The 24,527-nt window shown below is 41.5% G+C and overlaps 1 protein-coding gene across 1 annotated transcript; it reads left to right on the top strand.

Moving 5' to 3' along the window:
* Positions 1-1,547: 1,547 nt before the first annotated feature.
* Positions 1,548-20,690, top strand: ubap1l (ubiquitin associated protein 1 like). Its single transcript, XM_033050106.1, has 7 exons — positions 1,548-1,584; positions 3,416-3,558; positions 7,821-8,558; positions 13,259-13,459; positions 17,461-17,562; positions 18,659-18,802; positions 20,634-20,690. Exons 1-6 carry the CDS (start codon positions 1,548-1,550, stop codon positions 18,791-18,793), a joined length of 1,356 nt encoding a protein of 451 aa, XP_032905997.1. The 3' UTR covers positions 18,794-18,802; positions 20,634-20,690.
* Positions 20,691-24,527: the final 3,837 nt, after the last annotated feature.

Here is a 24,527-nt window from a genome sequence, read left to right as displayed (position 1 = left end):
TTCCCATACTCCAAAGTACAGGTTTGTAGGTTAATTGCCTTCGGTAAAATTGTAAATTGCCCCTAGTGTGTGTAGAATAGTGTTAGTGTACGCAGTGATCGGGGGTCGGTGCGGACTTGGTGGGCCGGTTTGCACTCTGTGTCTCTAAAGTCTACAGAATGATTGGGCATTAATGCCACTGTGGTGGTATTGTCCAGTATTGGAAACACTGAAAACCACTGGAGCTTTCTCTGGGGCAACGATAGAATGATCAATATAAATATTGACAGATTATTGCCAAATATATCTGAGATCTATGAGAATAAGAAAAATGTGGGGGGGGGGGGGGGGGGGGGGGGGGAATTGGCTCTAGAACCTCTTGGTGCATTAAGATCCCTGAAGCGTTTAGATATAAGTGGGAGTAGGGCTGGGGACAGGCCTGCCTGTTTGTGTGCACGTGTCAAGGTCAGGAGAGCAAGTTGAGACAGGGGTTGTTAATCACATAAAGATAAGCTGTAAGCATTAGAGTTTGTTTTTATTGTTGGCTCCGTGTACGTCTGCTCATTGGCAGGACGAATCGTTCGACTGTGTGTCTGCTGACGTGGACATTCCCCGGTCAATAGAATAATCCAGGGTGTGAGTAACTGGTTTCCAAGCGGTGCTATTTTTACACACTCAGATCCATCATAACCCCGCATCGCTGATTAATGGCTCAGGATTGCCTGGTCTGTACACTATCTGAAGACAGATATCACACTTCAAACATAGCTGGTGGTGGGTGTATGGAAGTATGAGTGCCTGAGGTAGTAGTTGAGGCAGGTACTATAACATTTAAAAGACATTTGGACAGGTATGTGGATGGGAAAGGCTTAGAGGGAAGATAGACATAAAAAGCTGGAGTAACTCAGCGGGTCAGGCAGCACCTCTGGAGAAAAGGAATAAGTGACGTTTCAGGTCGAGACCCTTCTGTGTCTGAAGAAAGGTCTCAACCCGAAACGTCACCTATTCCTTTTCTCCAGAGATGCTGCCTGACCCGCTGAGTTACTCCAGCTTTGTATGCCCATCTTTGGTGTAAACCAGCATCTGCAGTTCCTTCCTACACAAGGTTTAGAGGGATGTGGTCCGAATGCGGGAAGTTGGGACTGGTGTCGATGAGGCATCTTGGCCGACAGGCCAGTTTCCGTGCCGTACGACTCTATTGTGTAACGGTATGCTTTCTCTAAGTATTCTTCCTGTCCCACCCCTCAAGAGAGTGCTTCATAGCTAATTAAATGCTTTTAATGTGTCATGAACTTTGGAATATCGGAAACATGAAGCCCATTTATACATGGCAATATTGTAAGGGCCTGTTTCCATGCTGTAGGACTATGACTGTAATTCGTGAGGTAACAAAGGACTGCTTCTCTACAATTCTGCACAAGACCGCCCCACATTCAATCCACATTGTTGGTGTATCACTGAAGTGGTGATATCATTTGATTGACACATTGCCACATCTTCCAATGTTTTTAATATATTGTAATCTCATTGTTTCCTTCCTTTCAGAGTGCATTTGGAGTGTGACAACCATGAGTAGTTCAGAGAATGAGGTTGGCAGCAGCTCGGGTGAGTGATTTCCCAAAGCCATACACACACCAAGGCAATCATGGCCTTTCCTCTAATTAAATGAATCATCCGTACCTCCAAGCTAAACATCTGTGGGGATGGGGTCTGGACGGTTGCAGCTCGCTGGCACAGTGTTGTCTCCGTGGCAATCTTCCAATGAAAAGTAAGAGTGGCAACCATCTGCTCCATCCAGCATGCTTCACCAGTCTGACAAGATGGTGCAACAGCCAAAGCCTTTAATCTCATGGGAACGCCAAAAGAACAGATAAAATCCAAGAAAATTATGGGGCATCATCTGGAAAATTCCCCCTTGACTCCCAGTTCATTAAAATCAGCCCTGAAGGCCATACCATTCATACCTTTTAATGAAGCACTTTGACATAAACATTGTCATGATTATGGATGATTCATGTTCATTTTCATTGGGACATAACTCTGGCAGGGGCAATATTCATTGCCTGTCTCTGCATGGAGATGGTGTTGCATAGCCTTCTTGTGCTGTCTGCATTGCTGTTGTATAATAAAACTACTCTATGCCTGTGGTATATCTATGGCACAAATGCTAATTACTGTTTAAAAGTAATAGGTGACGTTTCAGGTTGAGATCCTTCTTCAGTCTTCACCCGAAACATGTTTGAAGAAGGGTCTCAACCCGAAACACCGCCTGTTCCTTTTCTCCAGAGATGCTGCCTGACCCGCTGAGTTACTCCAGCATTTTGTGTCTATCTTTGGAGTAAACCAGCATCCACACTTCCTTCCTACACTACTACTTTCTGTTTAGATGTAATGTAAATCTCTTTTTTTTTTAATCCTTAGTTTTAATGTTAGACCTTTGCATTTTAGTTCAGTTTCTCAGCTAAACACAATAAACTATTTCCAGAATAATCATAAGATCTCCTGTGCACAACATGACCTGCCAGTAAACAACTAGCAATGAAGAAACCGAAAACTAGTAAACTATGTTAATTATCTGGAACATTGGGTGTTATTCTGGTAAAAATCCAAAGTCATTGGAAAAATATCCAGTCCAAATAATCCAAATCAAAATATCCCCATGCAATGAAAACATGTCTGGTGCTCTCAACTAAAAGATTCAGGCAGTGCTTGGTTATAACCTCAATGCACATGGTAAGCATTCCCTGTGCCATTATATGCATTCCTGAGTGCAATGGAAAAAATCATGCCAATTCCAGCCAACATTATCCATGTAAATAACCAAATGACTATTCAGTAAGAACAGTTCGTTCCCCATTCACTAAAATCAACCTCTTGCTTGACAAAGCATATTGAGATGATTGGAATGTTGTCATCAGGTAATGGTGTAAGTTTGGAGTCAAAGATCCATAGAGCCCAGAAACAAGCCTTTTTCACCGACTCCCAACCTTGTATCTATCTTTAGTTTAGTTTGGTTTAGTTTAGAGAAACAGCGCGGAAACAAGCCCTTTGGGCCCACCGAGTCCATGCCGACCGGTGATCCCTGCACACTTACACTATCCCACACACACTAACAACCAGTACAAACAGTAGTTGCTGGGAATTTGAAACAAACACAGAAAATGCTGGAAATCTTGGCAAGTCAAACAGCATCTGTGGAGAAAGAAACAGTTGACGTGTCTAGTCTGCGGAAGGGTCAGTTGAATTATTGACAGTTTCCCGCTTCAAGATGCTGCCTGTCTTACTGAGTTTTTCTGGCAATTTTTGTTTGTGTTCTCAGAACCTTATTGGGCTGCCGTACTTCTAAACGGTGAGGGTGTGTGAGCAAAAACATTATCTGCTGATCATGTCTGCAGTGCAGCTAAACCTTTTCATTCACTGAATCTTATTGTTTTAGCAGGAACCTCGACTTATTTGGATGAAGTTCCTTTTAAAATTTCTCAGAAGTTCCAGATAGTTGCTTTGGAAGAACTCAGATGGAGCTCTGCACAATCGGTTCCCTGTGTGCCTGAATGCACTGAGACAACGGCACACGCGCAGGTAATAAGATGTCCTGGTGCATGAACTCTGAACGGCCTGTTTCCATGCTGTATGATTCTATCCATAGATGGGGCACCTTGGTCAGCATGGACTAGATGGGCCGAAGGGCCTGTCTCCATGCTGTATGACTTTATAACTAATTCTACTGAGCATTACATTATTAGGTAGCGTGCCTGCGAGCTGTGAAGTTTGTTTTAATAGAATGTTATTGCTGTTGAATAAGCTAATACCTTAGAAATGTCACAGCTTCCATCCAGAACCTTTCAATGTTCAGTTTGTTCTTGTGAGAAATTCTACTGCATTGAGCCAGTTCCATTTGTCTTCTTATTGAGTTGTATAATGAACTCCAAAATCAATGGAAGCCTATATTAATTTATCAGAATGCCAAGAACTGAATTTTGTCCCAATGTATCTCCAACTGACCAACTTCGAGCATTAACTGGACATGATTAGGTCCTGGCAATTTTAACCAAAAACCATTCCTCTCACGTCCTCTCTCTCACATGTCCATTATATATTTCCACGTGCAGAAATGTAGCTGCAGTTCCCTTAACGAAATCATAAAATATTGTGAAAATGCAGCAGATTCATTTTATAAATTTGTTAAATATTATACCTATCCAAACAGAAAAGTGATCTTTAGGTAGACATATTTTTTTGTCTACCTTCGATTTTTCCAGCATCTGCAGTTCTTTCTTAAACGAAGAGTGATCTTTTGTTATTTTTAGTAAAAGAATACAAGAAACAAAAGTGGAAGTAATCTCTTGTCCCTTATACCTGTTCCACCATTCAATGAAGACAGGCACAAAATGCTGGAGTAGCTCAGTGGGACAAGCAGCATCTCCCGAGAAAAGGAATCGCTGATGTTTTGGGTCGAGACCCTTCTTCTGACTGAGAGTCAGGGAATAGGGGAATGAGAGATATAGATGGTAGTCAAGACAAATGAGAGGAAGATATGCAAAAAGCAATGGTAATCAAGGGAAGGTGGAGCCCACAATGGTCCATTGTTGGCTGTGGGATAGAGAGGGGAGAAGGTTTACTGCTCAGTTTGAGGGGACTTAGGCAAGCGCAGTAATTCCTGGCCATTTCATTGGGAGTCACATCTGGTGAATTACAAAATGTATTAAGCGATAGGGGGAAAATAAATGACTAATGTAAAAACAATCCACCCTATGTTGGAGACCAGTGCCTGGTAGAGTTGTTTCTGCTGAACTCTTGCTGTTAATACAGTTCTTGCATGAAGTGACGAAATGTAGTTAGACTAGTGGGAAATCAATCTCCATGGATGTGACCAATACAGGGATCTTGATGGCATGCAGAAAGATTCAAAGGTATGGAAGCTGAAATGTAATCTGGTTCAGAGAAAGGTAATGTATATCCATGGAAGAAATTTGAGTTATGGCTATAAGATCAAAGAATGTATTTTGGCAAAAGTATAAATGATTATCAAGTATTCACAGAAAAATGCAGTCCATATCAAGCTGCTTGATGATCAAATGCACAACTGTACCCGAACATTAAACTGTTAGTGATATAAATCACTCTGGACCTTTTTAACTTTTTGGTAAAAGCTAATTTGGCATTTTAAGCAAAAGATAGCGGGAAAATCTTACGAAAGATTAGAGTTCAGAACAAAAGAGTCTTTGATTCCCCCTGTAGAGGGAGAGACTTGGACAAAGAGCAGGGTTTGAAGTGAGGGTCGTCTCCGTGTAGTTCTGGTTCACCAGCCCCTTCACCCCCGAGTGTACCTCCATGCTATTGCAAGCGCTATTTTAAATGCACTTGTTCTTGTGAGGACTCTGGGGTTATGGATTCCCTCTTGCAAGTTATTAGATTTTTGAAAAATAATCATACGGCAGCATGGAGCCGCAGCGGTAGAGTTGCTGCCTTACAGCGCCATAGACCTGGGTTTGATCCTGACCATGGGTGCTGTCTGTATGGAGTTTGTACGTTCTCCCTGCATGAGTTTTCGCTGGGATCGCTGGTTACCTCCCACACTCTAATACCTAATACTTTACTTGAGATGTAATTCTCAGTTCTATAATAATATCTGGTGATTCATATAAAAAGTCTCATGAATGTTCCACTACAATTGACTGGGGGTAAAGGGGCTATTGTGCTCTTAGCTAAAAGCTACTTTCAATGCTTAATGGACTATTAAACTGACCTATAGACTTTCTAGTAATGAATGAATGAATTACTTAATTAATTAGTTAATTGGTTGCTTAATAAGCTTATTGGCCAAGTATGTACACATACAAGAAATTTGCCTCGGTGCTCCGCTTGCAGGTAACAACACGACATACAGTAACAATTAACAATGACGCATAAAACATTAATACTAAAAGCTGAGTTGGCCTGAATCTACTGAAGAGATGTGTTGCCAACATTTGCTGTTTGAAGCAGACCTTTCATCTGGTAGCAACTATAACATGCGATTTGGTTTTGCTTACTTCCCAATGCGTTGTGTAAATAATTTAATGCTAAATCAGCTCCAGATTTAGTAATCTTTTCAAATCATTGTTTCAAGTAACATTTTTTACATTTGTACTTTGATCCATCATTCTGAGAATTGGTTTATCATTTCATTTCTACCAAGAGAAACGGCCTTCTGAAGTTTTCCAAGTCATAAAATAGATGAATAGGTTCATTTTGTAACTTTGGAACAAAGGAAATCCCACATTTTTAACCATTTCTTGGCTTGTTCTCTGGTTCACCTTCTCGCCTACTTCCTCCACATTCCCTGCCCTTCCTTTACAATGGCATATGATTCAAAGCATCAATCGGCGATGCTGTACTTGTTACAATTCCTCTAAAAAGTTAAACATCATTATTTTGTTTCCCTGCAACATGACATATGTTTATTAACCGGCACCTTTTTGGCTAATAAAAAATCAGGATATCAGTATTTCTGTTATAGCACAAAGTTCAGAAGTATTGCCAATACTTGGTTTTCTCTCTTCCAACCAGCAACTATAAAAGGATGTATTGTCATAAGATCATAGTAAGATCATAAGTGATAGGAGCAAAATAAGGCCATTCGGCCCATCAAGTCTACTCCGCCATTCAATCATGGCTGATCTATCTCTCCCTCCTAAACCCATTCTCCTGCCTTCTCTCCATAACCGCTATGACCTCTAGTCCTAGGCTCTCCCAGTCTTGTCTTGTATTTTATGGTCAATGGCTGAAGTTTTTATGGCCCATTAATTATTTAATTCAGCATTAATTCAGCTCAGTGACGGCTCTCAGTAAGCTTTTTGCAGCATCTGAGTGGGGACATTTACTAATCTGACGTCTGATCCAGTATTGAACCCCTTTATAGATGATCAATGGGGTCTTTAAATAGGTTAAGAAACAATAACGTTTTTCAACCAATTCTCATTCAGCAACACAATGTAAACATGGAAGTTAATTTGAGGAAACATCATGGACAAAGCGTAAAATAACCATTTGTAAAACTGATGGAATTAAGAGAAAGGTTCAAATATTAAATAATGCTTATTTTCTAAATTCCTCACATTAACTAATTGTGAATGAATTAGATTCCACAGCTGTACAATTACATCTTAAGGGTTAGAGAGCAGTAATTATCACCAGCTCATTAAAAATCAATGTTCTCTAAATGCACCTTCCCCAATGGTTTTTAGGCAGTACAGTGAGTATCTTGTGGGTATCTCCATGACTACACATTGATGCATGTATTTCAGTGTGGAGCATTTGTGTGTAGGAAGGAACTGCTGGTTTATGCTTAAGGTAGACACAAAATGCTGGAGTAACTCAAGGAGTCAGGCAGCAGCTCTGGAGAAAAGGATTAGGTGACATCTGAAGAAGGGTCTCGACCCGAAACGTCACCTATTTATTTTTCTCCAGAGATGCTGCCTGACCCACTGAGTTACTCCAGCACTTTGTGTCCTCCTTTGTAAACCATCTGCAGTTCCTTGTTTCTACAAGATAATCTCTGAATAACCATGAGGATATGACTGAGAGTGAAAATATGATAGATCATTGGACCTATCGCCAATTAAAAAAAGGTTATTTGGCTATTTGAGAAGTTGATTTAAAGTTCTGAACTATTGCGATTAGTTTCTGCAGGGCGATCCACAGATTCACCATGGTACTGGCAGATGATTTGTGGTACTCAGGTGATCATGAGAAGTCTTGTGGGCAAGTTAACACTACAAGATATTTCACTTATGTTTCTGGAACAAAAATATTGATGCTTTGTCGACGATTCATGTGAAACGCTGTTTTATTTTCTACAGTACGACTTTATGCTGGAAAAGAAGGTCTTGGAATGGGTGCAAAACCGATTCCTCAAGGAAGCTCCAAGGATTGTCCCATCGTGTCCACCATTCTGGCTTGCATTTCCCGATGTCGAGGGAGAAGATGAAAGAAATAATGAATTGCATCCGTTCAAATCACAAATGGAACATTTGATTCTGAGCACCAGGAGATGCAGGAGTTTCAGTGTGACAGATATTAGACATGTCTGCTCAAAGGTTGTGTACAAGTCAGACTCGGAGAGCGACGATGGTTACGCAGAGGACGATGAACTCTCGTCATCCGACGAAGGTGAGAGTCAGAAGCTTCCTTCAATACCGTTTCTCCGGAACAAGTCCCATGCCCAATCACGATTCCTAGACAGCAGGCCAGCTTCGTCGCCGGATAATCCCTACAGAAGTCGGCAGAATGAGAAATGTTTTAGTACCAGCTTCACAAGACTGCCTCACATCGCTGGACTGAGGCGCTCTCCGCTCGCCACCAACACTGATGGTGAGGAACCGTGTAGAAGGCACCCGTTGACTTGGTCACCAGTGTCCGCACCCAGAAAGCTGCCAACAAAACTTTCCCTTCAGCACCCGAACAACAGGAACGGCAAAAATAATTTTGGCCAATTTGTCATTGGAAGTCCACCGCTTTCCCCTGCCCAGTATCACGTGGATAGGTCACCTCTGAACAGAACAAGAACTCCAGTCAGGAAATACAACCCACCATTTCAAGTAAGCATTATGAGCACCTTCATCACAGATACAGAGTCGCAGCAGATCCTACAGTGGGGTCTTATCAGATCCCAGCTCTTGGGTGGAGAAGCCACTACAGTACTAATGTGTGTTTCAGTAGCCAAAACGTTTTTCAAAGTCAGAACCATACTGCTTTTAATACAGAATTAGATAATGCTTATTGCTATGAATAATCCACAAATGAAATCAGGTACACAGAAATATTGTTGCAACACTGTGTCTTCCCAGGATTTTATTGATAATCAGAAAATGGCATCTTCCCACTTACCATTCTGAGTAAAATTATCCTTGCAGGAAGAACTGGTGAAAAATAGTTATTTCAGGCGAATTGCCTTAATTAATTTCTCTGTGCATGCTTCAGGTTATTAGTGATGTACCATCCTGGTTTAGGGTCACATTCATATGGGTGAGATTCTACTTGTACACCTGACTGAAATAACAGCCCACTGGTTTTCAAAGTTTAATGCTCGAAAATGGCCCAGAAAAATGAGTCCTTGTTTGGTGAGTCTTAGCCTCTGACCTCATCTTCTTTGATGATAGCAACAGAGTATTTGGCTCATATGCAAGAGGTAGCAGAACACTAACTTTCGTAGCGATGAGAAAGCAGAACACTAACTTTCTAAACCCTAGTGAAATGTTGAAATTGATATTATCTAACAATTGTATTAATTCTGATTTATTTATTAATCCTGTCCTCAAAGACCATTCCAGGATATATTTGGTTAATACATCATTCAGTGGCCATTGTACAGCTTCGGCATTAAAGCCAATCTTCTCCTAGAGTCATAAAGTCATACATCATGGAAACTGCCACTTTGGCCCAACCTGTCCACACCGACCAAGATGCCCCATCTACACTAGTCCCACCCGCCTGTGTTTGGCCCATATCCTTCTAAACCTTTCCTATCTATCCATGTATCTGTCCAAATGTCTTTTAAAAGTTGTGATAGTACCTGCCTCAACTATCTCCTCTGGCAGCTCAGTCCATATACCTGTGTGAAAACTTGCCCCTCAGGTTCTTATTAAATCTTTCCCTTCTCACCTTATGTTCTCTGGTTCTTGATTCCCCTACTCTTGGTAAAAGGCTCTGTGCATTTACCCTATGTATTCCTCCTCATGATCTTAAACACCTCTGTAAGAACATGTTTCATCCTCCTGCGCTCCAAGGAATAAAGTCCTAACTATTATAATTATGAAATAATTGCATTCTAATATTGAATGTGAATGCATTTCTCACTCACTATTTATCCTAAAGAACAATTTAATTTGTAATTCACAATTTTGCTGAGAAGATCAGCAGAGCCCTTCTCCACACTGACGATGACATCAATTTAATTGAACCATGTAATAGTTCAGAAAACCTCATGATCTGGCCCAACCTCACTTGTCCAGCCCTCTCCAGAATTAGTCAAAGTCAAGAATCAAGACAAGTGCATAATTGTTATCTGTACCAGCAATGAAACAATTAAATTCTTACTTGCAGCAGCTTAACTGGTCTGGTCTGTTAATGCAATTACACACAGATAAATATATAACATTCAAAAATACAATGAATTAACAATTGGTTATATTAGGTAACCATAGTAGTGCAAAAACTGAAATCCGCATTTAACAAAGATTGTGAAATGTTTTGCTATGCTTATTGGATTCTAACTTGACTTCCCAATATATGGTAGACAAAAATACTGGAGAAACTCAGCGGGTGCAGCAGCATCTATGGAGCGAAGGAAATAGGCAACGTTTCGGGTCGAAACCCTTCTTCCCAATATATTGTGTTTTGTCTCTCAGCCTTTCCTGACATCTCGATATTTCATTCAGTCTTGTAGAAGAACAATTGAAAGGTCTAAAACAATCCCTATCAGTGTTGCGCTTTCAATAACCTCGCCTTTTCAACTGTGTCACTGCAGCAGTCATGTTTTTCCAGTTGTTGCCGTAGCTAGATAAACAATGAGACACTGAAAATATTTGGCTCGAGTGCAGTCGGGTGAAAATCATATTCTCCTGGACAGCTTGTAAACTGTAAACTGTGTCCTACTAAAATTTTTAGCTAAATGTAAACTTTAGGTTTGCCAAATGGAACATTAAGCTCACCGCTCTTCAAAGATGTGATGGCAATCTTAGCCCTGGAAGAGCCAAAGCCAGAGTAAATACTTCCTTATGGAACAGCAAAGAAAATAGGAACCACATAGCCTGGGGCAACTCACTCTCCTTCTGGTCAGCGATGAGAACATGCTGGGAGCGTAATCTCACCCATTCTCTGCGTGTGAATCGAGCAGACCTAAAGGACTGCCTCAACAGGGAAAATAGTACACTTGTTTAATCTCTTCCGTTCTCAGAGCGAGTAAACCTACAATTTTTCCACGAGCATTGAACCTTTCACCTCCCCCTCACCACTGGACACTTTACTAACTCAATGTTGGAGAGATTGTTGGAGCTGTGCACTTCAGTTATCATCTGAAAATGAGCAGTGCACAAAACATTGGCATTGTAGAATTAGGTCTTTCAAGAGTGTCATTTTGAAATTATCTCTCTGAGCTGTTAGTCAGGGGGAGGGGTGTGTGAGAGAGAGAGAGAGAGAGAGAGAGAGAGAGAGAGAGACAGAGGGAGAGGAAGAGAGAGAAAGAGAGTAAAAGAGAGAGGGAGAGAGAGGGTTAGATGTAACTCATGACAAATATATCTGAACCTTAAAAATCACAAAATTGAAATTATTAGTAATTTATGAATTATTTTAAACCACGTTCCATTCACTATCTTAATGCCACAATTTATTCTGTAATAATATTTGATGCGGTGACATTTATATAATTAATTGATAATTAAAATAATGAATTCCATTAAATCAATTTCAGAAATAATTCACATTTTAAACTGTGCAATGTTCTAATTGAATGGAACAATTGAATCCAAATTCAGACATCTTTTACTAATTGTCATTCTTAACACTTGATTCACAGTGAAAAATATTAGCAACAGCATCCCAAGATAACTGTGCTGATTGTTTTATAATCCAACAGCCAGTGGATGCTGAATAAGCAGCAAAACTGTCTCATTTCCATTTTAAATGATGACGTTCAAGCAAGTCAACGTGGCAAGTTGCCAAACCATCTTTGACAAGTCCTGCCTTTCCAAGTAGGAGACGGCGCAATAAATCGCAAAGATCGTTTGTCAAACAAAAATGATAACACACAATCTCCAACATAAACTCCACTATAAACTGCATCAAAGGCAAGGGTAGACAAAAATGCTGGAGAAACTCAGCGTTATTCAACATTCTTTGACTCAAAAGTGCTGTTTAACTTCGAGATGTCCGAAGAAGGGTTTCAGCCCGAAACGTTGCCTATTTCCTTTGATCCATAGATGCTGCTGCACCCGCTGAGTTTCTCCAGCATTTTTGTCTGCCTTCGATTTTCCAGCATCTGCAGTTCCTTCTTGAACATCAAAGGCAAGGACTGATTAGAAATGCCGTCCATTTCGAAACGGATATGGTGTGCATGGGAAGTCACACTTCACAAATTTGACGGGGTTATTTTTGAAGAAGCATTAGAGAAAATTGAAGAGGACAAGGTGGCAGATGTTGTTTACGTGGACGTCAGCAAGAAGTTTGACAAGGTCCCACTTGTTGTCAGTGTGTACATGGATAGGAACATTTTTGAAGGGCTATGGGCCAAAGACAGGTAAATGGAACTAGCTCAGAAAGATAACGTGGTCAGCATTGACAAGTCTGGCCGAAGGGCATCTAGGAACATCTCGAAGTTAAACAGCACTTTTGAGTCAAAGAATGTTGAATAACTTTTTGACTTACTCACCTCAGCTGATGGGGGTCAGATCTCAAGCAATGTGAGATAGATTGCGAAATCACTCCCCATCAACACTCTTTCAATTTGAGTAGACCATTCAGCCCTTCGAGCCAGTGCCACCATTCAATATGATCATGGCTGATCATCCAAAATCAGTACCCCGTTCCTGCTTTCTCCCCATAAATCCCTTGATTCCATTCGCCATGAGAGCTATACGGTATCTAACTCTCTCTTGAAAGCATCCAGTGAATTGGCCTCCACTGCCTTCTGTGGTGGAGAATTCCACAGATTCACAACTCTCTGGGTGAAAAAGTTTCTCCACATCTCAGCCCTAACTGGCCTACCACTTATTCTTACACTGTGACCCCTGGTCCTGGACTCCCCCAACATCGGGAACATTTTTCCTGCATCTAGCCTGTCCAACCACTTTACATTCTATGGTGTCCTTTTGAACAGTTTTCCAAAAAGGTGAATAATGTAGGAAAGGGGTAAACATGTTCAACATTCAGCTGGCCACAGTTAACTGTTTCCCTGGAGCAATGCGGCAAGAAACAATAATTGTAAAATTCGATGAGTTAAGCCAAACCACATGGTTAGTTTAATTTCCTTTGAGTGGAGCCCTCATTAAATTTGATAGGGTTGTAATTCTCAGCAAGAGCAGCCTGTGAGTCGGGGTACAGTGGAGGCCTTGGCCTGTGGATAAACACTTGGTTGTGTGGTTTGACAGAAGAGAGTGGGTCAGAAGCTGAAACAACAGACAGACACCAAATCCGTTCCAGGATGAGACAACAAACTGGATTGGAGGGAGTAGAGAGTGAGGAGCGCTAACTGATTGCCTACAACCTTTCACGTTTATCCAAGTGTGTATCTGTCCCTTCACAGCCCCGCAGTGCCAACTCCTGCCTCCCAGCTCCCCTGACAGCTCCTAGGCCTCTGAGTTCCCGCAAGCCTCTCCTGGACTCAACTGCAGACCTTCTCAGTCAGAGAGAACAAGACCTGATTCAACCGCTCTTGAGGCAGGGTTATCCCATCAGCAGAGTGATCTGGGCCATCCAGAACATTGGACAAGGCAGTACGCAACAGGTGGGTGATGTGACAGTTCTGGATGTGTTTCATTTTTTTGTTTAGTTTAGAGATACAGCGCGGAAACAGGCCCTTTGGCCCACCAGCGCCGACCAGCGATCCCTGCACATTAACACTATCCAACACACTAGGGACAATTTACAATCTACAGAAGCCAATTAGCCTACAGACCTGTGCATCTTTGGAGTATGGGAGGAAACTTTAGCAGCCAGAAAAATCCCACGCAGGTCAGGTGGAGAAAGTACAAACTCCATACAGACAGCACTCAAGGTCAGGATCGAACCCGGGTATCTAGCGCTGTGAGGCAGAAACTCTACCATTGCACCACAGTGCCGTCCATTTCGAAACGGATATGGTGAGACCTGTTTAACTGCTCACAACTCCATGTTGATATTTACTGTATCAAAACTTGATCGCTGTTTGGTTTTGCCATTCTTAATGTTTCGTTTATTGTCACATGTACTGAGGTACAGTGAAAAGCTTTTTAATTGCGTGCTATCCAGCCAGTGAAAAGGACATACATAAGTTCATTAGTGATAGGAGCAGAATTAGGCCATTCGGCCCATCAAGTCTACTTCGCCTTTTAATCATGGCTGATCAATCTCTCCCTCCTAACCCCATTCTCCTGCCTTCATCCCATAACCCCTGACACCCATACTAATCAAAAATCTATCTATCCCTGACTTAAAAATATCCATTGACTTGGCCTCCACAGCCTTTGGTGGCAATGAGTTCCACAGATTCACCACCTTCTGACTAAATAATTTTCTTCTCATCACCTTCCTAAACGACCATCCTTTTATTCAGAGGCTACGACCCAGACTCTCCCACTAGTGGAAACTTCCTCTCCACATCCACTCCATCCAGGGCTTTCACCACATGATTACAATCAAACCTTCCACGATGTGCCGATACAAGACAAAGGGAATAACGTTGAGTACAAGATAAGGAGGAGGAGGAGCCCTTGCTGCCTCCTCCCCTTCCTATCTCTCCCTCAGCCCTCGGGCTCCTCCTCCTCCTTTTTCCTTTCTTCTCCCCACCCCCACCTCCCATCCCCCATCAGTCTGAAGAAGGGTTTCGGTCCGAAACATTGCCTATATCCTTCGCTCCATAGATGCTGCTGCACCAGCTGAGTTTCTCCAGCATTTTTGTGTACCTTCAATTTTCCAGCATCTGCAGTTCCTTCTTAAACACAAAGTCCGATTAAAGGTAGTTCGACAGTTCAGTGGAAAGAAACAATCTAAAATTAAAAACTGAAGCACATCCAGGCAGTCCAGGTAACTTGAGCCGATTCAGAACAATAACTTCTTGACAAAGTGCATTTTGAATTTTAAACTTAAGTACTTTATGAATGTTTGCTGGCATCAAATATAATTTGTAAATGCCAACACCGCACATTGTTTGAAGAAAAATTCCAAGAACCTTATTAAAAATGCATTGAACTAATGGGCTCAATTTTCCCTTTAAAACAAGTCCTGTAGTCATAGTTTGATATTTGATAGTGGAAATATTACTGAACTTAACCAAGAAATAAACATTCAATATTCAAAGCTTTTCTTCCATCCATGTTAGTTATTAGCATGGTTGAAGGTGAATCAACAGCAGTTTTCTTTCTTAGAACCTGCTAAAATCTCAGTTTATTATCAACGTTTATTGAAATAATGTTGTGGCGCAGTGGTGCAGCGGTAGAGTTACTGCCTTACAGCGCCAGAGACCCGGGTTCAATCCTGACTGTCTGTGCGGAGTTTGTACGTTTAGAGGGTATTTAGCTACAAGGTGAGGTTGGACAAACTTGGATTGTTTTCTCTGGAAGGTGGTGACTGAGGGGAGACCGGATAGTAATTTATAAAATTATGAGAGGCAAGGATAGGGTGGACAGTTGGAACCTTGTTCCCAATGTGGAAATGTGAGACTGCAAGGCACAGCTTTAAGGTGAAAGCTGCAAAGTTGAAAGGTCGATAGACACAAAAAGCTGAGGTAACTCAGCAGGTCAGGCAGCATCCATGGAGAAAAGAAATTGATGACGTTTCGGGTCGAGACCTTTCTTCAGACCCGAAACGTCACCTATTCTTTTTCTCCAGAGATGCTGTCTGACCCGCTGAGTTACTCCAGTTTTTTTGTGTCCATCTTTGGTGTAAACCAGCATCTGCAGTTCCCTCCTCCGCAAAGTTTAAAGGAGATGAGTGAGGCAAGTGTTTAGCACAGATGGCAGTGTGTGTGTGTGGAGCACGCTGTTGGAGGTACCGACGATAGCAACTTTGTGGAAGCTTTTTGAACACAGGTAACCCCATTGCTTTGGGGTTAAATTCTGTCACGGCATGAAAACTGAAACCATTTTGCATTAAATGTGCAAATATCCAGCTCACAATCACTTCAGCTAATCACAGTAAATCTAATGAAAGAAACTGAGCAGCAAACATTTATTTTGGCTCCAGCTACTTTCCTTGTACCTTCTTAATGTCCAACTTTAGAATGATTTGAAAGTAAGGAACAAGTTCTATTGATAAGCTGTTGCCACTTCCCACACTGAATGGTTTTTTTGCATCTCGCCAGATTTTAGTGAATCTTAAAGTGCTGTTAGGACATAGAACAGTACATCAGGAACAGGCCCTAAGGCCCAAATATGATGCCTAGCTGAACTGATGTCATCTACCTGTATATGATGCATATCTCTATTCCCTGCACTTCCATGTGCCTGTCTAAAACCCTCTTAAATGCCACGATCATATCTGCCTCCACCACCACCCCAGGCAATGCATTACAGGCCCCCACCACTCTGTGAGAAAAAACCTGCCCCACACATCTCCATTAAACTTTCCCCCTCTCACCTTATAGTTACGCCCTCTAGTGTTGGACACTTCCACCCTGGGGAAAAGGTTCTGACTGTCTTCCCTATGTATGCCTCTCATAATTTTATATATACTAAAATTATATAGAATTTGAATTGTTTTTTCGTTTATATTAATTTTACGAATGAGCAGAATCCTGAAGCCTTCGAAGATGTTGTGAGGTTCCGTCAGCTGTGTGTTTCTGCTGCTGGATAATATGGGGCCCACATCAGGGGTACAGGGACTCTGCACCCAGGCTGTGATTAAACATAGGGGCCACATTGTTAGACAGTGAATCACTCAGCATCATCACATTCATTCTATTCATTATAAAATGAGTAGCTGTCAACTTGCAGTGAACTCATATTCTGTGCAGTTGCATAAGCAGTAACATTTCCCAGCTGAGTCACAGAAGATGCCGTGCATTCTTATACAATACCCAGCAATCAGTCTATGGATCGATGGGCTGAATGGCTTAATTCTGCTCCTATGGCTTGTGAACTTAAGATTACATGGGAACTTGTACTTTTTAAGAATATAGTTATGATATATTACTGCAGGATTTTGATAACTCTCAAATATAAAATCTTTAATCAAGCCCCCACTGTCGTGACTGCATTGCCATGTGATACTCACTCCTTATAAACCCTTCAATGTTTCATTGCATTCAATAATGAGATCAAAGCAGTCTGCAAGCTCACTGTATTTATGAGTGCAGATATATTTTACAAGCAGATGTTAATGTGCATATGTAACATTTGTGTGCAAATATAAATTAACCAAGAAACTGTATTTAAATTTTAATCTGAAATACTACATGTATAATTAAGTGAAGTAATTCTCAGATAATCTGGGGGTTTTTTGGTCTAAAATGAAATTAAACTAAATTATGAAATGTATTTTAATTTGAATGTTTTTAATTTCTTCCAACCATTTTCTTATAACAGTGAATGTACCAGTAGTGAACTTACATGAACTGGTTTGTGAAACGATGCTAAATGAGACTGATCCTCTGACACATTCTTTGAGACTGTTCTATTGATGTCAATGTTAATAACGTCAGTGTTCACGACTTTGTTGAGGGCTGGTTTCAGACTCGCATGAAAAGTAAGTTCAGTGGTGGTTTCTTTCTGATCCTTTCATTAATTAATTGTCCAGTGGTTTCTTTGCCAGATCCTCAAGTATCTGAGAACCCAGGACCGCCTCTGTATGGAAGGCTACAAGGAGAGACTTGTCGAAGAAGCTATGGAGATTTTTCAGAATTCTGAGGAAAAGGTTTGAGCATCCTTAATCTGCGGCGTTTTAAGAAGAATCATTCCCTACTCTCCCCATTCTGTACCAATCATTCTGAGAATGAAGCTTTTCCACACATTACCATCTAGGGATGTCTGATTTCGCTAGGAATAGCTTGCATTAGTCATAGAGTCATACCCTTCAGTCCAAGTCGTCCATGTTGACCAAGTTTGGTCATCTAAGCTAGTGCCTTTTTCACATGATGTCCCATATCCCTCTTAACCTTTCCAGTACATGTCCCAATGTCTTTTAAATGTTGTTATTGTACCTACCTCAACTACTTCCTCTGGCAAAATGTGTAGGAAGGAACTGCAGATGCTGGTTTAAACCGATGATTGACACAAAAAGCTGGAGTAACTCAGCGGGTCACGCACCTCCCTGGAGAAAAGGATTAGGTGACATTTCGGAAGGGTCTCGACCCCGAAATGATTTTTCCAGAGATGCCGAGTTGCTCCAGCTTTTTGTGTGTGCTTTCTCTGTCAGCTTGTTTCATATATCCACTATCTTTAGTGTGAAAAAGTTGCCCTCAGGTTCCTAATAAATCTTTCCCCTCTCACCTTTAACCTATGCCTCTGGTACTCGATTTCCCTACCATTGGTAAAAGAGTCTGCGCATTCACCCTATCTAATCCCCTCTTGATTTGATACAACTCTATAAGATCACCCCCCAGCGCTCTAAGGAATAAGGTCCTCACCTACCCAACCACTCCCTATAGGACAGGCCTTCTAGTTCATGCAACATAGTCGTAAATCCTCTCTGCACTCTTTCTAGATTAAATTATTAATTGAATGATAGAACTTTGAATTCAAATGGAAATTACATTTAATTACAAGGTACACCGTTAAGAGATCCAAGACTGTGTGAAAGTTCCAGAAACTTCTTAAAACTAAACAGAAAAATCTCTCTGCAGACCATACTGTTTTCATTTTAGATGATGAGATAAGCCCTCGGTTAATATTTGTCTAGATTCCATTGCCACATTTCCAAAGATGTCCAGAGCTGATTGTCTAGCTTGCGTTTGTTTCCTGCCAGACGTCAATAATTCCTTTATTCTTTCTCGCATTGTTTTTCCATGAAGGCAAAGGAATTCCTGACCCTCATGACGCAGTTCGATGAGATGGGCTTTCATCATGAAGATATTAAAGAAGTTCTTCTCATCCATAACAACCATCGAGAAAGAGCATTTGAGGAACTCGTGGCTCGTTCCCGGTAGACAACAAAGGTGTGGACTTCACATTTTTTTGGTTTGTGTATTCCACACTTGGGTGTTCTAATCCTCACCCTAACCCTGGATTTTTTTAAATGGAACATTTAAAAATCCCACTGGCCAAACTGAAATACCGACACAAATGAATTAATTTTCAATGTGTAACAATTTTGCCAGTGCTCACCTATACACAATACCTAGCAATTTGATCTCTGCCTGGCCTTTTGAACTACATAAAGCCCAGCGCAGCAAGGTGGCATAGCTGTAGAGTTGCTGCCTTACCGCGCAGACACCCAGGTTCAATCCCGATGACTACAGGTACTGTCTGTATTGAGTTTGTTCATTCTCCCCGTGACCTGCATGGGCTTTCTCCGGGAGCTCCAGTTTCCTCCCACACTCCAAAGACGTTGAGGGTTGTAGGTTAATTGGCTTGGTCAAATTGCAATATTGTCCCTAGTCTGTGTCGGATAGTGTTAATGTGCGGGGATCACTGCTCGGCACAGACTCGGCCTGTGGAGAGAAGGGCCTGTTTCCGCCTTGTATCCCTAAACTAAACTAGACTAACTGAAGAAGGGACCTGATCCCAAAGATCACCTTCTCCACCTTCTCCAGAGATGCTGCCTGACCTCCTGCACTTTGTGTAACTTTTTTGGAAACTAACATCTGCAGTTCCTTGTGTCTCCATAACGTCTAACTGAGCTGTTGTTATTACAAGAGGTTGTCCCAACGTGTGGAGGTTGGAGTTTAACCAGGACCAGAGTCAATCGTAGGTCTGTCAAACACTGGTCAGAGCAGCCCAGAGTAAGGTGCCTGCCACCATTGTACATACAAGCCCAGGTAAAGCTGTGGGAATACCAGCTGGTGAGAACTTCCAGGGAGACAGAGACAGGCTCCTGGAGCATCTGCAGTTAATGGAAGGGCAAGTCGGTAAACTTCTGAAAACTGCTTTGGGGAAAAATAATTAGACAATCCCAAATATTTTGCTGTAATACATGAGAGTGTTTGAGTTTGGCAACTGTTGTCTATGTGAATGCTGCTGCAAAGACTCTTACATCATTTGATTGTAGATTTTTTTATGGGTCAAACGCAGGCAGGTGGGACTAGTGTAGATGGGACATGTTGGTCGGTGTGTGTAAGTTGAGCTGAAGGGCCTGTTTCCACGCTGTAAGACTCTATGATTCTATGACTCTATTTGCTGAGCAGTCATCAACATTAAAGTTTGGGTCCAATTTAAAAAATGACGTGGATCTCCATGGTTTAATTTGGCACGGCATTGTTACACACAGTGTTTCTGCTGGGACTGTGATTATTCTTAGAACATGGCTCAGAATTCTTATAAAGAAAATGTTTTCTTTACACTGATGTGCTTGCATTAAACTAGGAGAAAATTGATGAGGTTAGGTTAATAATCTGTCATATCAAAAAAAAGCACCTGGTTTATAACAAGTGTCCCTGTTACATTAAAAACAGTACCTCAAATCTGCTTATTAAAAACAAAACGAGTTTGGAATAAATTGTAAACTCTGTCTGAAAGAATCCTGTTAATCTAGAACCTTATTAAAGACTTTGTTGAATTATACCATCTTGTTCAGCACTACAATCTGCCACATTATAACCTGGCACTTTTTCAACACTCACTTTTCCAACACTCAATTCATAGACACAAACTGTTTACTGGATGGGAATTTCCATTTCTGTTTGCTCCATGTTCCTGCTCTCCGTCTGTTGAAAACATTGTAAGTAACTGGAGCTCCTAAAACATTCTCAGTGACCGAGGATCCACAGTGAAAAGGTTGAGAATCCAAAGATTCATAACCAGCTGCATAACAATTTTTTTTCTGTGCAGGAGGGAACTGCAGATGCTGGTTTACACTGAAGATAAACCAAAATGCTGGAGTAACTCAGCGGGACAGGCAGCATATCTGGAGAGAAGGAACGGGTGACGTTTCGGGTCCAGACCCTTCTTCAGATTCCTAAATGTGTAATAACTAAATGTGACTTTGGCAACATTTCCTTGTGACTCATTTTCACTTTGATGTTAGTTTTGAATTACATGCCCTTTGTAAGTCATCCTCCCATCTGAAAGGAAGTGTGGTGGTTGGGGTTTAATTCTGTTATTACTGGATGATTCTAATATTATTCATTGAACTCTCCGAGCTGTGTGTGTGAGCCAGGACTCTACTTTGACAGAAGTACTCGTTATTCCCACTCTTGGACAAACCCAAACACAAAAAGAAACCATGTCTTGAAATTAGATTTCAGATATTAGCACATACTTTATGGCTGATGTATTTGTGTATAATTCCCAGGAACTTATTTAAGACATTATTCCCCATTTTAGACTTCAATTCATCCATTTTAATGGAAATATTAAAAGGTGGCTTATCCGTTCCTTCTGCATTAAAAAACCACAAACGCAAGTGTTAAAACATTTCACTTTATATGTGACATGTGATCCGTGCAATATACTATAAGTTTGATCATCATGTTATGGATTAATTTGTCTCTGCTGCTGTTGTGCTCATGTAAACATTAGTAACACATCAACTATATGTACCATGTAATCCCGTGCTACCTGCTCCATGGTCAGATAGTCGGTGACAAAACCGTCTCCCCCACCTGGTTTTCCAGGTGAGGAGGGGGCTGTGGACCCCTAGCAGGACCAAAAACAAGGCCTGTCAAAGGGCGGATGAGCTTCTAGCGAGCCAATGGCCATCCACACTTCAGTAGAAGTTGCGATCACTGTCGTACATAGCATTGTAAGGAATGATGATAAAACACACACACCAAAACCCTATACTTCCAGCGACGGAAGTCCGCAGGAACTGGAGGACAGAGATGTGTGGTGCGTCCGTCACCGTTCCCATTGGAAACCAGCACCACTGCGTCGCTAATGTTTTCAACGATGATGAATGAATGAAAATAAATGAATATAGGCTGTTCAAAGGTGTCATTCAAAGTAAAAAAATCAATGGGACATGTGGTCTGTAGCCTTACTTTGTAAATTATTGATTAAAACATGTTAATAGAAATAAAAGTCATGCATAAAAACTCTAATCTATTGTTTGTTCATATTCTAAGTTTGATCAATTGAATATTTAACTAAATTCATTTTACGAGGTTCCTTATTTTCAGCAGACAGAATTTGTAGGAAGCAATTGCAGATGCTGGTTTACACTGAAGATAGACACAAAATGCTGGAGCAACTCAGCGGGGTCAGGCAGCACCTCTGGACAAAAGGACTAGATGACGTTTCAGTTTGAGACTGTTCCACAGACCTTTGGACAGTCTTTTGGACCTTCAGTCTGCAGAAGTGTCCCGACCTGAAATGCCACCTATTCCTTCTCTCCAGAGATGCTGCCTGGCCTGCTGAGTTACTCCAGCATTTTGAGTCTATCTTATTTTTAGCAACGTGGGGTGTTGGACATAAAATGGATGGAGAGTGGAGGGGTGGGTGTGAAGACGTACAGAGTGGGCAGTCTCCAAATTTCAGGTCATTACTCAGAGAATATTACTCAGATATTAATTTAGAGAATGTAAAGTTTTAATCAAAGTGGTCAATCAATATATTCCAAACATCATGCTGAAACTGCAAAACCATTGCTTAGATAAATCAGCAGCTTAGGTAAAACTGTGCACAATTATAGTGTAGAAAAGAACTGCAGATGCTGGTTTATACTGAAGATAGACACAAAGTGCTGGAGTAAGTCAGCGGGCCAGGCAGCATGTCTGGGTGACGGTTCGGGTCTGAAGAAGGGTCCCGACCTGAAACGTCACCCATCCTTTTTCTCCAGAGATGCTGCCTGACCCGACCAGTTACTCCAGCGCTTGGTGTCTATCTTCTTGTGCACAATGAATGTCAGCATTCTTCAACCACAGCATCAAAAGAAAATCACAGAAAATTAATTTATCCTGAATTCACTGGTTTCATATTGCATTTTAAATGTGTTGTTTATTTGGATCTTTCATTGTATAGCACACAATGTACTTAATCATCTATGGGTTAAAATAGGTTCTCCATGGCATTATTGAAAACTGTACTTAGGCTGTGGGTCGAGGAGCTTTTTCGTTCATTTTCGTGACCCAGTTCACGGAACTACCTGAATTTTTAACATATTGTGTAAAAATATATAATTCATGCCTGAAACTCGTCAGGACCAAAACCTGCACATTTTTAAGAAATATGAGGAAAAACCTCAAATTTTCTGAGTAGTAATTGCCCAATCAATGCACATTTGACATTGAGGTCGCACGCAAATTGACAAATCCCGCGCTTTGTTTTATGGTCACTAGGCAGCGAGGACCCTGGGATCATGGCTGCCTCCTCATTACATCAAAACAATAGCAAGGTTTCTAGGGATAAAGGTAATGCTCACTTTGCTGTGGTGAGAGTGGTCGGTTCTGCCTGGTCTCCGGTGGGTGGTGAGAGCGGTTGGTCGGGCTGTCGGTAGGTGGTGAGAGCGGTCTGACGGAGCCGGCACTATGGGGATGCTGAAGGCGGCCCGGGCTGCGTGCAGGGCAGTGCTGCTCCTCACCATCATCACCACCAGAAGGGAATGCTGGCCGAGTTGGTTATGCTACGGGGCCACACGTAGGCAGCCCGCAGCCGGTCCCAAATGAGTTTAATTAATTAATTTCTCATTCGTTTAATTAATTAATGTGCAACTTTTGGCACTGACGAGTTATGACTTCCTTCTCAATTATATTTAATCTAAATCTGTGGAAAATTTCATGTAGTTCCGAGACATGGGTCACAAAAGTTGATTTCTAGACACATTTTTGATGCTCGGCCCACAGCCTAACTGGAAATTCAGATTTACAGTGCTTATATATCCATTATTGATGCAGTGTTCAGTCCAACTTTCCAAACTGCGGCTTCCCACTGCTGCACATTGCATTACTCTGTGCAGTGGTGAGATCTATAAATTATTTGCAGACATCTTTCTCAAACATTCAGCAGAAGGTTTTTTGGACCTTGATGTTGCCCAGTGATGAGGGAAACACAGCCCTGTTTAGAAAAACAAACCTTGAGTGTGGAGTATAAAGCTTTGAAATCCAAGCACTTCTGTTTATAGATCTCCAGTAGGGAGAGTTCAAACCCCTTGCACCGGCAGTGATGACGGCAGCTTCTCGCAGGCACTGGTTCCCACAGGATGAAAATAATCTGGGAACTTTATTACCAACTGCCTTGTTGTGCAGCAAAGGTTCAGGAATAGCTACTTCCCAATAGCCATCAGGCTATTAAACTCGTCTCGGACAAAAATCTGAACATTAATAGCCCATTATCTGTTTATTTGCACTTTATCCTTTTATTTATTTATGTGTGTATATACATTTATATAATGGGATATGGACACACTGATCTGTTCTGTGTTCGTGCCTTCTATGTTCTGGTGTGCAAAAGCAAAGCAAGAATTTCATTTTCCTATCAGGGACACATGACGATAAACTCTCTTGAATCTTGAATCTCAATCCCGCGGTAATTGGATGCAGATACGTTTACTGGTGGTGCGGTTCTGCTGCTGGGGAAAGTGCTTCAAGCCCGACTGTGCAAGATAAATAATGGCTCCGCACTGTGGCAGGCTGTGTCGTAGTTCCCTGGTGAAATCAGCTGACTCTTCCTGCTCTAAACCCGGGCCAAATGACCGGGAACTCTAACCATGCAGACGTGACCTTCAGTAACTGCAGGTAAAGTGCAATTCCATTTGATTATAATGATTGGCCTTCAGACGCTTAACTG

The sequence above is a fragment of the Amblyraja radiata genome, chromosome 34 (assembly GCF_010909765.2).
Source record: "Amblyraja radiata isolate CabotCenter1 chromosome 34, sAmbRad1.1.pri, whole genome shotgun sequence".
Classification (NCBI taxonomy): Eukaryota; Metazoa; Chordata; class Chondrichthyes; order Rajiformes; family Rajidae; genus Amblyraja; species Amblyraja radiata.
Note: the sequence above shows the minus strand (reverse complement) of the source record. Positions and strands in the feature narration are given on the sequence as shown.

What these genes read in the sequence shown, in the direction of transcription:
- ubap1l (XM_033050106.1), top strand. Translation starts at nt 1,548, where the DNA reads ATGAGTAGTTCAGAGAATGAGGTTGGCAGCAGCTCGG. An exon ending in AATACAACCCACCATTTCAA is followed by an intron (nt 8,559 to 13,258) that starts GTAAGCATTATG and finishes GTCCCTTCACAG; the next exon opens with CCCCGCAGTGCCAACTCCTG. An exon ending in TTCAGAATTCTGAGGAAAAG is followed by an intron (nt 17,563 to 18,658) that starts GTTTGAGCATCC and finishes TTTTCCATGAAG; the next exon opens with GCAAAGGAATTCCTGACCCT.